The 16252-nt window shown below is 32.7% G+C and overlaps 1 protein-coding gene across 1 annotated transcript; it reads left to right on the forward strand.

The window, feature by feature from the left end:
* Positions 1 to 2121: 2121 nt before the first annotated feature.
* On the forward strand, positions 2122 to 10193 carry LOC144977803 (lipopolysaccharide-induced tumor necrosis factor-alpha factor-like). The gene is made up of 4 exons (XM_078923197.1): positions 2122 to 2188; positions 3661 to 3864; positions 4804 to 4963; positions 9089 to 10193. Exons 2-4 carry the CDS (start codon positions 3696 to 3698, stop codon positions 9189 to 9191), a joined length of 432 nt encoding a protein of 143 aa, XP_078779323.1. The 5' UTR covers positions 2122 to 2188; positions 3661 to 3695; the 3' UTR covers positions 9192 to 10193.
* Positions 10194 to 16252: the final 6059 nt, after the last annotated feature.

The raw sequence follows: 16252 nt of genomic DNA on the forward strand, positions 1-16252 counted from the left end.
TCCTACATATTAAATGTTGCTGTTGACCAGGGACCCCTTTACAAAGCGCTTTGATCACATTTAGTGGATATTGTAAAGCTCAATTTTTAAAAGTAAAACATTAGCTTTGAATATGGAATGTTTCAATTTTAGATGCCTGTGTATTCTTTGTTAGTTCCCATCATCATCATCATCATCATCATCATCATCATCATCATCATCATCATCATCATCATCATCATCATCATCATCATCATCATCAGGGGCAGCGGTACGGTCTTTGGTTGGCACCCGAAAGGTACCGAGTTCGATCACCCGCCGCTGAGTGGTCTTGAGCAAGTCACCTTGCCCTAACTAAATTTGCGGCGCTGCACTGCGGCTGTCGCTTGGGTTATTCCAGTCTTCCCTTAGAATAGACCCGAAAGACGAATCTCCCCTATGGGATGAATAAAGGGAATTATGTTTAATTTATTTATCATCACCATCATATCAGCGGGATCATCATCATCACCACCACCACCACCACCACCACCCTAATAATAAGGAATAAAATAAATATCAACACATTCCAATGTAATAATCAATATAAAATCAATCAGTGCTCCTAAAAAAGACCCCTTTGATTTCTTTGTCTAATTCGTTCCATACTTTTGGAGTCCCGACAAAGAAAGATTTTCAGCTAACTATAGTTTATATATGGGAACATTAATCAGTCGTTTATATTGGAATCGGAGTTGTCTAGGTGTATTAGTTCAAAGCGCATTTCCAAGGATTTACCATACTCAATGAATTTCACAATATTCAATTTAATTTATTCCTCCGGCACACCATATCGACCATACATCCATTTCGTACAGTAGGTACCGATCGCTGTTTGGAGTCTTTTTGTATTAAAGCTCTTTACAATACCCGTCATTGCTTATAAGATAAGAATACATTCACACCTGAGTCAAGTGCCTTACACACGGACTTAACGTCTGGATCACAATTTTCAACAATCACTGTCACTCATTCGGCCATTGACAAGGCTTGATTTTGTGACAAGAGACACCGTACCACTGAGCGACCGAACAAATAATCACCATCTGCGCCATCGTCATCATCATCATTATCATCATCCTCATCACAGCCGTAACAGCCAGCAATACACAATCATCATCTTCGGGTCCGGTCTATCCGTGTGGGGGGTGGGGGTGGAACCTGCTAAAGTATTTCATTTTTTTAAAACAGAAACACGATAATCATCATCATCATCATCGTCATCCATTGTCGTCGGCATCGTTATCATCGTGTCCGGGCAATCCGTTGGTGTCTGGGTGTGGAACCTGCTAAATATTATTATTATCTACCTACCTAATAAAAACACACCATTCTTGTTCATTTATTTTTCAAATAATGAAATGAAAGGCACGACCTTTTCCCGCACACACAAGAGGCGATGACGACCAGTGACAAATTATGGGAGGTGGGGGCGGCCGACAACTTTTGGCGCGAAATAAATATGAAATGTTAAGGTGACAGCGGGATGATGGTGGTGTGGGAGGGGGGGGGGGGTCTCAACCCTTCACCATCAACAACTGATGGCGTGTGTGTGTGTGTGTGTGTGTGTGTGTGTGTGTGTGTGTGTGATGCGACGACGATCATAATCAAGGCTGCCAGACAGCCAGATTTCTTCTTGCCCAAGTAGTCAAATTGACCCCAAATAGCCAAAGACCACAAGCATTCTGACTCCCTTGAAAAACTCATTGGTTTTGATTAACAAAACAATCGACTACAGTTGGATAAACTTATCTTTTCATTTTTTAAAAAATAAAAGATTTTTTTTAAAAAATGAATAATAATAGAAAAGCGTTTCTTAGTAACCAATTTTGAACTTGGCCATCTGGCAGCCCCCATCATAACCAGCTGCAGTCAAGCCAGCCACAGACATAAGAGAGGGAGGGGTATGTGAAGTTTCCTGTGGCAAACGAGATGCTCGTATTTTTTTTTTTTCAAACGAATCACTGCTCGATGACGTCACTGACTCGAAACCCGCTCGAAACCGACTCGATTTTAGAGGACTCGATCGAAAACCCGCTCGATTTGATCGTTTCAAACTCGACCCAGCACTAGATAGAACTCGTGGCGAATGTTTACACCGGAAGTGGTAAATTGAAAACAAAACAAAGCCAAAGGACAACAAAACACATCGATTCCAAGTGTTGTTAAAGTAATTACATTTATTAAGATAATCACTTTTGAAAAAAAAAAGTACAAGGACGTTTCAATAATCTAATTTGTGTCGAGACGTTTCTCACAATTTTAACTGTTTCGTTGGTCTTCTACTTCTATTGAATTTTAGGGCTCTAGCTCGAGTTCGAGGTCCGAAGTCTTTTTTTTTTTCAGTCTCAATCAAATTTAAAAAACAAAAACAAAATACCATCTATATTGCCATGAAGACTAGGATATTTAGACGAGTCTGAATAACATTTTGATTGCACATGCACATTGGAGTTTGAGTCCGGATAACCAAGGGAGACAATTCAGATTCGAGTCCGAATAGCCGCAGCCTTTCCTATTACTATTACTATAGGGTTAGTTAAAGGTACGAGATAGGTTTTATTTTGTCTTAGGGTTATTTGGGTTGTTTACTTAGCCAATTATGAAATTCTTCTGAGCTCGAGGTATACATTCTTATATTATTATAAATTATCGATTTGGCAATGCATAGAAATGGTAGAGTCAATGTAAACACCCAGATTTCTAGTTCTGTCAGTAAAATAGGCTTTTTCGTTTTCAATTGTAATAACATTTTTATACTCACTTTTTATTATTTTTTTTAGGATCACAAAAAAGAACTTCCATTTTTTCTTCGTTCATTTTGAGCCTTTTTATTGTCATTCAGTTTTTCACATCTTCTTTACAAATTCCCAGGTTTTTAATTAAAGAATCTAGTTCAGATGGAGGGACAGAGCTATACACCTGGATGTCGTCAGCATACATGTGGTAGCTGACCTCATGCTTTTTTATTTATTCCTTTCAATGGTTGTGTGTAGAGAGTATAAAGGAGTGGGCCTAAAGCGGAACCTTGTGGTACTCTATATTTTAAAGTTTATGGGTTAGATTTTATTTTGTCTATCAGGACTGATTGTGTACGCCCGTCAACGTAAGACTTAAGCCATTCTAAAGCGTTACCTGATACTCCAAATGTCTTTGACAAACGTGTAATTATATGGAGTGAGTGGGGATTGAACACGGGGATATGAGAGATGGAAGCCAATGAGAAATGGATGCGGAATGATATGGACACCAGTGGGGAGTGCACTCGGGACTGTGGGAGGTGGACAGCAGTGGGGCGTGAACCTGGGGCTATGAGAGATAGACACCACTAGTTAGTAAATGCAGAACCACTGGATATTGACTTCAGTGGAAAGTTAACAGGTGGCTATGAGAGAAGGACAATTAATGGCAACTTTTGTCCTTTTTATGGCAACTTTTGGGCAAAAAATTGGCAACAAACACTGTTGATTTTACATCCAAAAAAAAGGTACTTTCCTGATAGTATTTCTCTATATATAAAGGTCTTGATATTGCTCTTTTTATGTATATATAGCAAAATTGGTGAAGATGACTGTCACTATTGAATAGGGGAATGTATTGGTTTCACACTTGCTTTACAGTTTGTTTTGGGGTTTTTTTCAGTCCTACCAGTTACATTCTTCAGATAAGACCTAAAGATGAGCAGTGACACAGCTCCCATTATTCAGAACTCAGCACCTCCTTCATATGTTGACTCACAGAGACAACATGGAGGGGTTTCCAGTTATGCCACCACTACTCAGCCTCCTCCATATGCCTCTCCCACCTATGTATTGGAAAGCAGAGGCCAGCATTATCAACGTTTCGGTATTTTGTTTTCAATATATAATGGGTATATATACTAATAAATGATGATAAGGCTATGTACTATGACTACCAATAGGCCTAATCGTTCTACTACTAAAAATAGAATTTGCATAATTAGTCACATAATAGAAAAGATTTTTATAGTTTAAATGGTCTGTTTTCGGTAGGGAGACCACAGTTTTGGCCTCGTGACATTCCCCCCCTCCCTCCCTCTATATAAAAAGTCATAACCTTTCCAATTCTCAGCCACTTTATTTGGACGAAATTTGACAATGGTCATCTCCATAAAAAAACTTTTTTTTATTGTTCTTAATCATTTAAAACAATGATTCATAAAATGCAAATTAGTCTACGGGACGGTCAGTCGTGTGTGTGGTTGAACCCTTCATTACAGAGGTGTGAACAATTGATTTTACTTGTATCCCTTATTAGTGTCTATCCCGACAGCCAATCGGGTGTGTGGTCAACTGTTTGTCATAGTCATCACAGAGATGAGTACACCACTGCATTTTAAAAGGTTTAACAGTGTTTTACCAAAAGTGCCATTTTGTTTTCAGGAGAGTTATAAGCGCAAAAATTTTACCTTCAACACAAAGGTTGTTGGGAGTACAAATAGGGAAAGGTGGTAGTTTTTCCTGTTTGTAGTCATACAACAAATAGTCACTTCATAATGATAAAAAGAGAAATTGAGCCATTTTGTATAGTTGACTAAATTGACATCATAAATGTTATATGATACAAGAATAGAAAAAGTGATTGATTGTTTAAATCTCCAATGCAGATGATATGAAAGCAAAGATATAGAAACACTGTGATATGATTATTTATTTATTGTTATTTGCATAGATAATGGCATTGTTGAAGTTAGATCAATCTAGATTGTAATTGTATCATCAACATTATTAATAAAATATGATTCACAAAAGGTTTGTCTTTCAGGTGTCATTGAAGGGCCTGTAACTCTTGTTGGCTTAACAAACCTTAACAAAGACCCATGCCAAGTGGTTTGTCCATCCTGTGGGAAGCAGGTTCTCACGGTCACTTCGCCAGCTCCAGGTGCTTTGACTTGTCTGGTGGCCGCCCTCTGCCTTTTTGTCTTGTAAGATTCTTTAATATTTTTTTATTTTATTTATTTTGGAGGGACATAGCAGTAAATTTTACGTATGAAATAATAATAATAATAATAATAATAATAATAATAATAATAATAATAATAATAATAATAATAATAATAATAATATAATAATAATAATAATATAATAATAAATAATAAATAATAATAATAATAATAATAATAATAATAATAATAATAATAAAATAATAATAATAATAATAATAATAATAATAATAATAATAATAATAATAATAATAATAATAAATAATAATAATAATAATAATAATAATAATAATAATAATAATAATAATAAATAATAATAATAATAATATAAATAATAATAATATAATATATAATAATAATAATAATAATAATAATAATAAATAATATATAATAATATAAAATAATAATATATAATATAATATAATATAATATAATAATAATAAATAATAATAATAATAATAATAATAAAATAATAATAATAATAATAATAATAATAATAATAATAATATAATAATAATAATAATAATATAATAATAATAATAATATAATAATAATAATAATAATAATAATAATAATAATAATAAATAATATAATAATAATAAATAATATAATAATAAATAATATAACTGACTTACTGACTTAAGCCTTCGCTTCCTAATCATCCGACTAGGCCTTCCTGCTTCTAATCATCTGTGTCATTTCCTTCCACAGTTCACGGTCTTTTGCTGTGCATGCTAAGTTCATAAGGTCTTCCTTTGATTTTAATTCTTTGTTATTTTGAAGGCATTTTAGGTCTCGATTGAGGACAGTATAAATTGACGTGGGTGGTCTACCTTGATATCTCTTGTGTCCAGATGGGGTGAAAAACGTATTCATGGCTTTATTAGCTAGTATATTTTCATCTCTTCTGAGTATATGCCCAAGAAGCCGCCATCTTGCCTCCAGGATTTCAATTCTTTCATTACATTTTTCATACAATATTTTATTGCTTATTTATGTGGGGTATCGTATATTCAGGACTCTTCTCAGTTGTTTTCTATGGAATCTGTCTAATCTTTGCTCTTTGCCACGAAAAGAGTAGGATCATTAATAGGAGATAAGGAAGATGTAGAGAGGAGAAAAAGGGAATCTGTCTAATCTTTGCTCTTTGCCACGGAAAGAGTAGGATCATTAATAGGAAATAAGGAAGATGTAGAGAGGAGAAAAAGTTTATTGACGGCTGCATTGAATAAATTACTACATATATGGATTAGAAAAGATAAAATAAAATAATAATAATATAATAATAATAATAATAATAATAATAATAATAATAATAATAATAATAATAATAATAATAATAATAATAACAATAATAATATAAATACAGTAGAATTACTTTAAACCGAAATTTTGGGGACCTTCTAAACCATTTCGGTTTAAAGACATTTTGGTTTACAGTAAGTTCCCGTGTTGCAATGTTTTTCAAGGGTATTAACTATTTAAGGAATTTTCTCATTTAATCGTATCACGGGTTTCCCGTTCAATGAAGTTGTTGAATAAATGCCGTCTTCGTAACCAATAATTTTTTTAAAAAGAATTTTGTGTGTTTTAAAAATATTTTTGGGGGTTTTTGTTTTCAATTCAAAATTGTTGAAAGAGTTGAGTTCGGGATGCCGTGTAATTTACATATCTCCGTCTTGATCAACTTTTTTTTCATCGACTTCACATAGTATTTTGATTTTAAACTGAAACGTGTAAGCACAGTGCTTTCTTTTAGACAACTTTTAGTAAAATGCAAAGCTAAAATAAGATCGAAAGTTCTTGTGCGATAATTGATAATGAATGATGCGCAGCTACTCAGAGGTGAAGGGAAATGGAAATGAAAAGGCGTGTCAATGCTAAGCTGTCTACTACACATCCCTCTTTTGTTGAAAAACCATTAGGTTCAAAGGCCTAATTACATAGAACCCCCCCCCCCCCCCCTCACACACACATTTAAACAAAGTGGAAATGAAATGGCATTTCAATGGTGAGTTGTCTACCCCCCCCCCCCTCCTTATCGTCGTGTTGAAAATCCAGTCAGTTCCAAAGCATCAACACACGAGCGAGAACATCTCGCTTGCGTTATTCTACACCTCAACTCCCCCTCTTTCCTCATTTTTCGCCTGTCAGTCACCCACTGTCTTCCTTTTCCAGTCTGTGCGATTGTGGTGTTGGCCAAGCCCAAGTGCAGTGATTGAAGTGTTTGTCTCCCCCCCCCCCCCCCCCCCCCCCCCCCCCCCCACCCATCACTCTCATCTTATACTTACGCTCTGTTTAATATCGTCGGGCATTACGTGTGGCCTCCTTCCGGAATTTTTGAAGAAAAATATAGAGAGAAAAAGGGAAGGTGCTCTCAAATTGTTTCGGTTTAAAGAAAGTCCTGCTTAGAAGTATTTCGGTTCATCGTAAGAATTAGTACAAAGATAATGAAGAAACTCGTACAATTTATTAAATTCTTTGCGGTTTAAGGTATTTTTCGGTTTAGCTTCTTTCGGTTTAAAGTAATTTTACTGTATAATAATAATAATGATAATAATAATAAAATAGATAGTACAAAAAGTGGAAAGAGAGAGAAAACCGTCTGTCTCTTCAAAATCCTTTTTGAATGAATTGTTGTTTGATTTTCTTGTGTTCAAATATAATAACTTTCAACTTTTTACTTACAAAGAAATTAACACACCGTTTCACAAAAACAAACATTCTTTCACTTGAAAAGGCTATGCAACCATGTCAAAATGTGTTAGCTACATAGTGAAAGACTTTGACATATTATAGCAATGACTATGAAAAATGTTTTTTTCTCTTTTTGAGGAAATTTTTTGTCTAAAATCAAAGCCCTATCTCCACTGAGTAAAAATGTTTTTGAATTTTGAAAATCCATTCATAAATAAACAAGTTATGCAGTTTCAAAGGTGTCATTTATTTGGATGACCCGCAAAGAGGAAAAAAACGCGAAAATATGGGACGCTTTTTCGGCATTTTTTTTTTACCTTTGGTTGTATCTTGCGTAATAAGTGGATTAAAAGATTGAAACTTGAAGAGCAAATTAGGATGGTGTTTTGTAAAATACGGGAAAAGTACTCATCATATTCATATGAAATTTTACAACCAAAAAGAAGAAATGTTCATGTATTACCTTGTCAGCGACAAAACCTCCACGCCCGGTAGTTTTAGAAATATTTTACTCCAAAGAGTAAAAATCTATTTTTAACAGTCTTCTGGTAATCGCACGAGTTTTGTCGCTTGACATAATCTAAAATGACCTTTTTTCTAACTGTGCCAACTTTCAGTCATATTCATCGATAAACAGCGTCGTAATTAATTTTTTTAAATAGCATGTACGAAACGGCTTCATCCCATATTTTGACGCGAATTCGGGCACTTCGTGAGCGAAAAAGAGGCCCAAAGATTTGTGCGGGATAGTCATTGCTACATATTAATGTTCTAAATTGTCAAGCACATTAAAGATTCATATTTAACGTCAAGCTAATTACTTTCATTAATGCCAAATCTTACGAATTTTTCGTAATTTTACGAATTTTAGACAAATTTCATGGCCAAATACGAAATTTTATGGAAAATTACGAATTTTTAATTCTTAGTAATACTTAAATGATAATAAAAAAAAATAATAATTATAATAATAATAATGAGAAGAAGAAGAAGAGCAACAACAACTACTACTACTACTACTACTACTACTACTACTACTACTACTACTACTACTACTACTACTACTACTACTACTTCTATAATATGATGATGATGATAATAATAATAATAATAATAATGATAATAATAATAATAATATTAATAATAATAATAATAATAATAATAATAATAATAATAATAATAATAATAATAATAATAATAACAATAATAATAATAATATTGTGGTTGTTCATACACAATTTCGGAAATTACGAATTTCCTTGTCAAAATCCTCAAAATTGACATTAAAATTACTAAATTTGAAGTTTTCAATTTTGCAAGTCTTGTATAGATACGATGTCAGAATTCTCATAACATATTGCCCTTTGTTGATTATATTTTGATCTTTATATATTTTTTTTTCGCATTCAGTTGTCCCTGTGTCATACTTCCTTTCTGTGTAGAGGAACTTCAAGATGTTGTTCATTCCTGCCCAGTCTGTAATCACTGCATTGGGACGTACTCGAGGCTTTAATATTGTTGGCGGACATACACCTGGCTTTGATTTGGTTTTATGGATTGTTCTTCAATGTGGTCTGATTTGATTAATCCTGAAAATTATTGTTACTGATTCAGATAGCAATTATGTTGAAAGGCGAATATTGCCTACCAGTTTTATCATGTCATGTACTGGAATAGAATTAGGAATATTTATTGCATTTATTTATTTATTATTTTTTTATTTCCATACCATAAGCACACATTATGCTGTTTTCATGCAAAAACATATTAGTACTTGTTGACGAGTATAAAGGTAGTAAAAAAAGGGCTAGGTACCTCTTATAACTGGTTCAGGCACCGCCTCCCTCCCTCCCCCCCAGGTTTCCATGGATCCATTTCTTCCAAATGCCTAAATGATCAAAATCAAGAATAACAAAAATATTCATTAATGGGGTCAGCAACTATTTTTGCAATTCCCAAAGGAGATTTTGTTGTTAAATTACTTTAAAAACACCTTTAAAACTCTCAAGGTCACTGATAGATATAATTGAAACATAACGTGAGAGCAGATGTCTCAAAAATTTGTTAATAAAGGAGAATAACAAATTGATATAATAATTTGACTTTAATTTTTACATAAGGTCCAAATAGGTTGAACAGAATAGATGTTTATATTTCTTGGAATTTTATTGACTTCATTTGGTCATTTTGTTTATTACTTTATGGAATTTTGTTGTTGATTTTATACCTTGTGATATATGATGATAGTAAGATTTTAACGACAGTTTGTTATATTTTATTTTGTAGCTAAAGTTTTTGAAAGTGTAAACATGTTAACAAATATATTTAATTTATTTTTACAATCAGGGTAAAAATAATCAATTATTTACCTGCTTTGTTTAAATTCTAGCTCATTTATATGAGTAGTTGATTCTACATCAACGGCATCGATTTTGTTTTAACATCAAACATAAGGTTGTTTTTGGCAAATGGAATTCTAAATTAAAGAATTTGTTTTACAATTTGCAAAGAGAGAAAATATTTTATCCCTTTACCTCAAACCTTACTCTCAGGCAAACCATTTACATTCAAGGGTGTCTGTTAGCGGTTGGTGTGAACTTCTCCTTTCGTTCCTATCTTTTCTCGACTCTGTAACCACTTGCTGTTACTAAAAATAGCTTGTCTGAAATTGATCAATATTGAGGGTACAAAACAATAGAATTGTAATCAAAGTTTTGCAAGCCCTGTAAAAGATTTTAAAACATACACACAAGAAAAGAATATTTACTATTTAGTATTAATGTTTAAAACCCTTGTGAGTATCTGAAATGAAGTTGAACTTTGTTATAACATATCCATTTTCTATTACCTAAAAATCTGTTTACAAAAATGAAGCCTGTACAATATAGCTTCCCTTTTATTTATTTACTTTTTTTGGGGTTTTTTTTTTTTCTTTTTTTTTTCAAATTTTACGTTTCTGAGATTCCATTCAACACATTAACATCTCTCTCTCTCTCTCTCTCTCTCTCTCTCTCTCTCTCTCTCTCTCTCTCTCTCTCTCTCTCTCTCTCTCTCTCTCCTCTCTCTCTCTCTCTCTCTCTTTCTCTCTCTCTCTTCTCTTTCTCTCTCTCTCTCTCTCTCTCTCTCTCTCTCTCTCTCTCTCTCTCTCTCCTCTCTCTCGTCCTCTCTCTCTCGCTCTCTCTCTCTCTCTAAATATACATTATATATATATATATATATATATATATATATATATATATATATATATATATATATATATATATATATATTATATATATATATATATACATATATATATATATATATATATATATATATATATATATATATATACTTCCTCTTTCTGTTTCTTGACCACAAAGTATTTGTGCTGTCTTTTAATAAGTATACTCCTTAACAGCATTTTTAAAGACCGCAGTAAGGTTGACTAGGTGCAACTGTCTCATTGCAAAATGTCAATTTCACAGCCTTAAATTAAATTGCAATTTTATTAATACTAGACTTCGCTCATAATACTCTTGAACTGAGACAAGTCTGAAATAAGCAAAGTCATTTAAAAACGAATAAACGTGTAAGGTTTGGTCATAACTAATGGTTTAAGCCTGATTTTTAAGACACATTTTCTCACATGTTTCTTCAATCTGAAACAATTATCCCTCAGTTTGTTTGGGGTTTTTTTTTTAGTTGGGGGGAGGGGGGGTGGGGGAATAGATAAATGCCCCCCCTCCCCCCTTTTTTTTTTCTTCTTGCAATGGATCTCACTATTTTAAATTTATTGTTAGTATGAGGACGTGACTGTAAGTAATCTTTCGCTTCAAAATGGTATTGTGTCGGGGAAAGCTAGACACCAAAATGGGAATTTTAAAGTTAAAATGACCAGAAATGAGAAATTTTAGTTTTTGACGGCCAAAGGAATTATAGTCATTCTCTTCAATAAAACATGACAACTTAACCCAAGTCTCTTATGTTTTGTTTTTTTACTGGTAATTCAAATGTTAACCTCTCAACTACCCTGACATAATACAGTTTTGAGACAGTGAGTCACAATTATGATCATAATTATTGTTGATTAATGACTTGTTTGTTTTTGTATTGTATATTTCAATTGATGTCAATGTCAATGTATTGTAAAGCACTTGGTGCCTGTTTAGACAGGGTAAAACGCTGTAGTAAGTGCTATTTATTATTATTATTATTATTATTATTATTATTATTATTATTATTATTATTATTATTATTATTATTATTATTATTATTATTACTACCAAATTTGATGTTGAGATGTTATTTGTCAAAGTACCAGCTGCAAGGTGCCTTAGTTACAAGTGCAATGTATATAAGTGCAATATAATGTACTGTTACCTTTACTTGTATTATTTATATTCTTGTGCTATCAAGCTGATGTTTATGATGTGTTATTGAATCTCAATTTTTACCAGATCTAGTCCTACTGTTACAACTGCATCTTGTACAATGCTGTTATGTTTTCCACAATTTGATAAGTCTTGTTTTCATAATTGTTGTCCATGCAAAATTACAAGTTAAATATATATATTATATATATATATATATATATATATATATATATATATATATATATATATATATATATATATATATATATATATATATATATATATATATATATATATATAAGAATTTGACATTATTGTTTGGGAAGACACCCCTATGATAGAAAGGAGAGTTCAACTCGGGCAATCTCTTCAAATCCATATGAGTGAATGTGTGTGAAGTTTTTTGGGTTTGTTTTTGCTTAATGTGAATGTGTATTTTTTATGTTGGAAACCATCTGATTGTCTAGTGTAAATCTTGTTCTTTGACAAGTTGCGCACATGAGTGGATTACTGAAAGGATCTATTATTTATATTTCTTTAAGCCACTCCCTTTGTGGTGGGTGCTAGGGAATTTTGACCCCCATGGTTGGTGGGTTCATATCGGTCCATAGGTCCCGGTATCTCTTCTATCCCTCAATATTATTGTTCTTTTTATGTGGCTTTGTATTGGTCTGAAATGAGACAATTTAATTTTCCCCGAGCTATGCTTTAGTTGAAAGGGAGACAGTCAGATGAGTTTATTTTAATGTGAGTGATGATAATTTGGGTGTTACTTTTCTGGGATTCCAGTGTTTCAATTTTTGAACAAGTTTTGCGTCTGTTTTTCTTGTTTTAGTGTTATCAAATCACGATGGTCCTTATATTAATGAGTATGATGATAATATTAATTATAATATTAATGGGAGCCACTTTCCAGGTGATCAAGCACCTGCCTGTGCTGTTTTGTATTTATTAGTGCTATTATTTCAGTTGGGTAATAATTCTAGATTTTTACATACAGTTTTTATAGTTTTGAGGTTTTTTGCATGATGATATTTTACACGGAAGCATATTTTATACTTCAAATGTTATCAGGTTAAATTTTTGGTTTGATTCTTTGATTCTTTGTTTTATAAATAAAAATATGAATAAATTGTCTTCGACAGTTCCCGACCTCCCATAGAGGGCAGGGAGGTAATTGCTTTCTAATTGTGAAATATATCCTGTCATTACAATAGGAATCCACTTGTTTTATACAATTGTCCTGTAAATGATCATTCCTCCAGATTTGGATGTGTAATTGCTTTTAAATTGTAGAAGTCACTTTACATATATTCTGTCTTCCTTTTCCCCCCAAATTACTCTTCTTTTTAGTTGTTTACAAAACACATGCTTATTTTATTTGTCTAATAATTTTTTCACTTTTGGATTTCTGTTGATTTAGTGTAAGTGCAATGTCAATCTATTTTGGATGAAAATATTTTCATACTGATAAATGAATGCCTGGTTTGTCATCTAGTGGTGTTATCACTACCTCTGCATTTTCAATATTTTGTTGGATTATAACAGTCATTTTGTCTTCCATTCCCTTTTAACTTTTTAGATGAACAAGTTTGATCGATTTTAACGATGAGTTTTTTTCACAGTGCCTTTCTTTAATTCAAGTTTTGTTGGAGAATTCTTCACTGATCTGATTTGTCCACCTCCAAACCCCTTTCCTTGAAAAGAGGTGCTACGATAGCTTTATTGTTGCTTGTCAGCACTGTTGTTTGTTATTATGTTTTGGGTACCGTTATAGAATGGTGTCTAATTTAACCGAGATTGGCTTTCATTATTGATGCTCAATGGTAAAATGACAACTTAGAGGTGCTTGCTATAATACATGATAACGATTTTTTATTGTCTATATTTCTCTAAATTTTTATGGGCTTTATTTGATTTTTTTTATGGGTCCAGAACTCAAAATCGATTTTATCATTTGAAAAAGCAGTATATTCAATAGATTTAATGTTATATTCTCAATTAAAAATCTAATAATGAAATAATGCTTCAAATAGCGGCTACTTTTTTTTTTAAATTGGGGAACACTCTATATAAATTTCGACGTCTCCTTTGAATCTTTATTGAAAACAGATCATGAAAAAGTGACCAACGCATTGTCCTGTTTTCTACATTCCTTTTTATTTCAGGTGGTGAAGGAAGATATATTAAAAAATTACAAAGGATATCTTGCGTCCACGCTATTTTTTTTCGCATTCGTGTCGTGGAAATTACTTTTGCTTACTAAGAGATTAAATAATAATAGTACAACATTAATTCAGTAACCACTGCTAACTAAATAATTTTTCATTAGGAATTTTAACAAGACATTGACTGAATTTTTCATTTTCAAATTATTGCTTTGAGTATGAAATGGGAGAGTAAAGAAGGGTTTGCAACAGAGGAGAGAGAGAGAAAGAGAAAGAGAGAGAGAGAGAGAGAGAGAGAGAGAGAGAGAATGACATTGACCATTGTTTTAATTCTGCCCCTAGTTGAATGCCAAGTTTCATCAACTTGCCAATCATTTGTAGTTTAGATATCGGTATCGGTGTATGAAATGTGTATCTTGTATTTTGTTTGTTTATTTGTTTTTCCCTTGATGGTTTGGGTTGTTGTTTTTATTTGGTTTTGTTTTTTTGTTTTTTAATATTTTATTTTGTATTGTATGTCTATTTGTTCATTTATGGACTTTTCTTATCTATTTTATTTCTCAACCATTTTCGGTTCGCCATCTGCTTTCATGCCAATTGAACAAACGTAGTAAACAAAGTAAAAGTACATAAAATTAATAAAAGTGGAAGACCAGCTAATTATTATATTTTGCTTTAACTTAATGCTACTATAGATTAAAATGACTGATGGTGCATTAATTATGTGAATGTGTTCACACCTTAAAATACATTACCACAGTATGTTACTGTATTGAATTAGTTTTGGAATTTAAAAAAAAAAGATAATATTTTTCATAACATGCTTTTTATAATGTATCCACTAGAGTGCAATATTTTATTTTTATTATAATATTGCTAGTTATTTTACACATTGATACGATTTGATTCTATATGCAATGTGTTTGTTTTGAGGTTATACATATATTATATAGGGGGAGTGCGGGAGAATTGAGCCATTTTTCAGGAGTTTTTTTAGTTTTCTATTATATATCTTCAATGCTATGAGACTGACAAATTGCCATCAGTTTCTTCAACCATTTAGAAAGGAGTGTGACCAGGATATATCCCAGAGTTATTAATTTTCTCGCCAGTAAGTCTCATGAAAGAAGGTATGTGTAAATTGCTCAATTCTCCCTGACTCAGGGAGAGTTGATCAGTAATAATAATGCTGAAAACTTATATAGAGCTATAACTCCGAGACACCAGACTCTAAGCGCTGGGGAGAGTTGAGCTGTGTTTTAGAATATTGAACATTTAATTTACTTCACTGAATAGGTAACAAACCTCATCAAAACAAGTTCACTATATCAATGTCCCCTGAATCTGACGACTGTTGAGTTCCTTGACTAAAAATTGATCGCTTTGCAGTGACTTCTGTTTTTCTTCTCTTGAAAGTTGCAATTTCATCTTTGTTTGGTATATCGGTTAGTACTGTCGTGCATCTTCTCCATCGCATGCTTTTTGCTTTCCGAGGTCCAGCTTTTGGCAGAGACAATAATTTTCCAGGAGAATAATATGAAGTTGATTGAGGAGGTTCAATTGAGTCGTGGTCTGAGATGGGTCATTTGGCTGTTGACACAACATTTGGTTTCTTGGGAAGTTTTAGGAAAGTCATTGTTCACCATAATTTGCATATCAGAAAATATGAAATGCTCCTCTGCTTCGTCGAAATGAGGCTCAGGTCTGTCAATGAGGCTTATGTAGCGTGATCAGTTTTTAAAAAAAACTTTTAAAAAACGGCGGAGTGGAAAGGAAAGATCCCGGTGCATTGAAATCCAGACGCGATTTTCCTTGAATGAAAGCTAATGTGTGAGCTTCATTCACCATTTGTGGTAAGTCATATGGTTGCTGTTTTGGATGGATCCGTCCTCATCCAGTTATCCATTGCTCTGTGAATAGCAGTTTTGAAAGGACTAAAAATTGATACGTCCAATGGTTACAGTTTGTGGCTTGTGTGAGGTCGAATCATCAGTAGTATCACACCATTTTCTATTGCTAGATCAATCGCATCAAGAGAAATATGAGATTCA

The sequence above is a fragment of the Berghia stephanieae genome, chromosome 8 (genome assembly GCF_034508935.2).
Source record: "Berghia stephanieae isolate SIO BIC M18660-M18661 chromosome 8, UCSD_Bste_1.3, whole genome shotgun sequence".
Taxonomy (NCBI): Eukaryota; Metazoa; Mollusca; class Gastropoda; order Nudibranchia; family Aeolidiidae; genus Berghia; species Berghia stephanieae.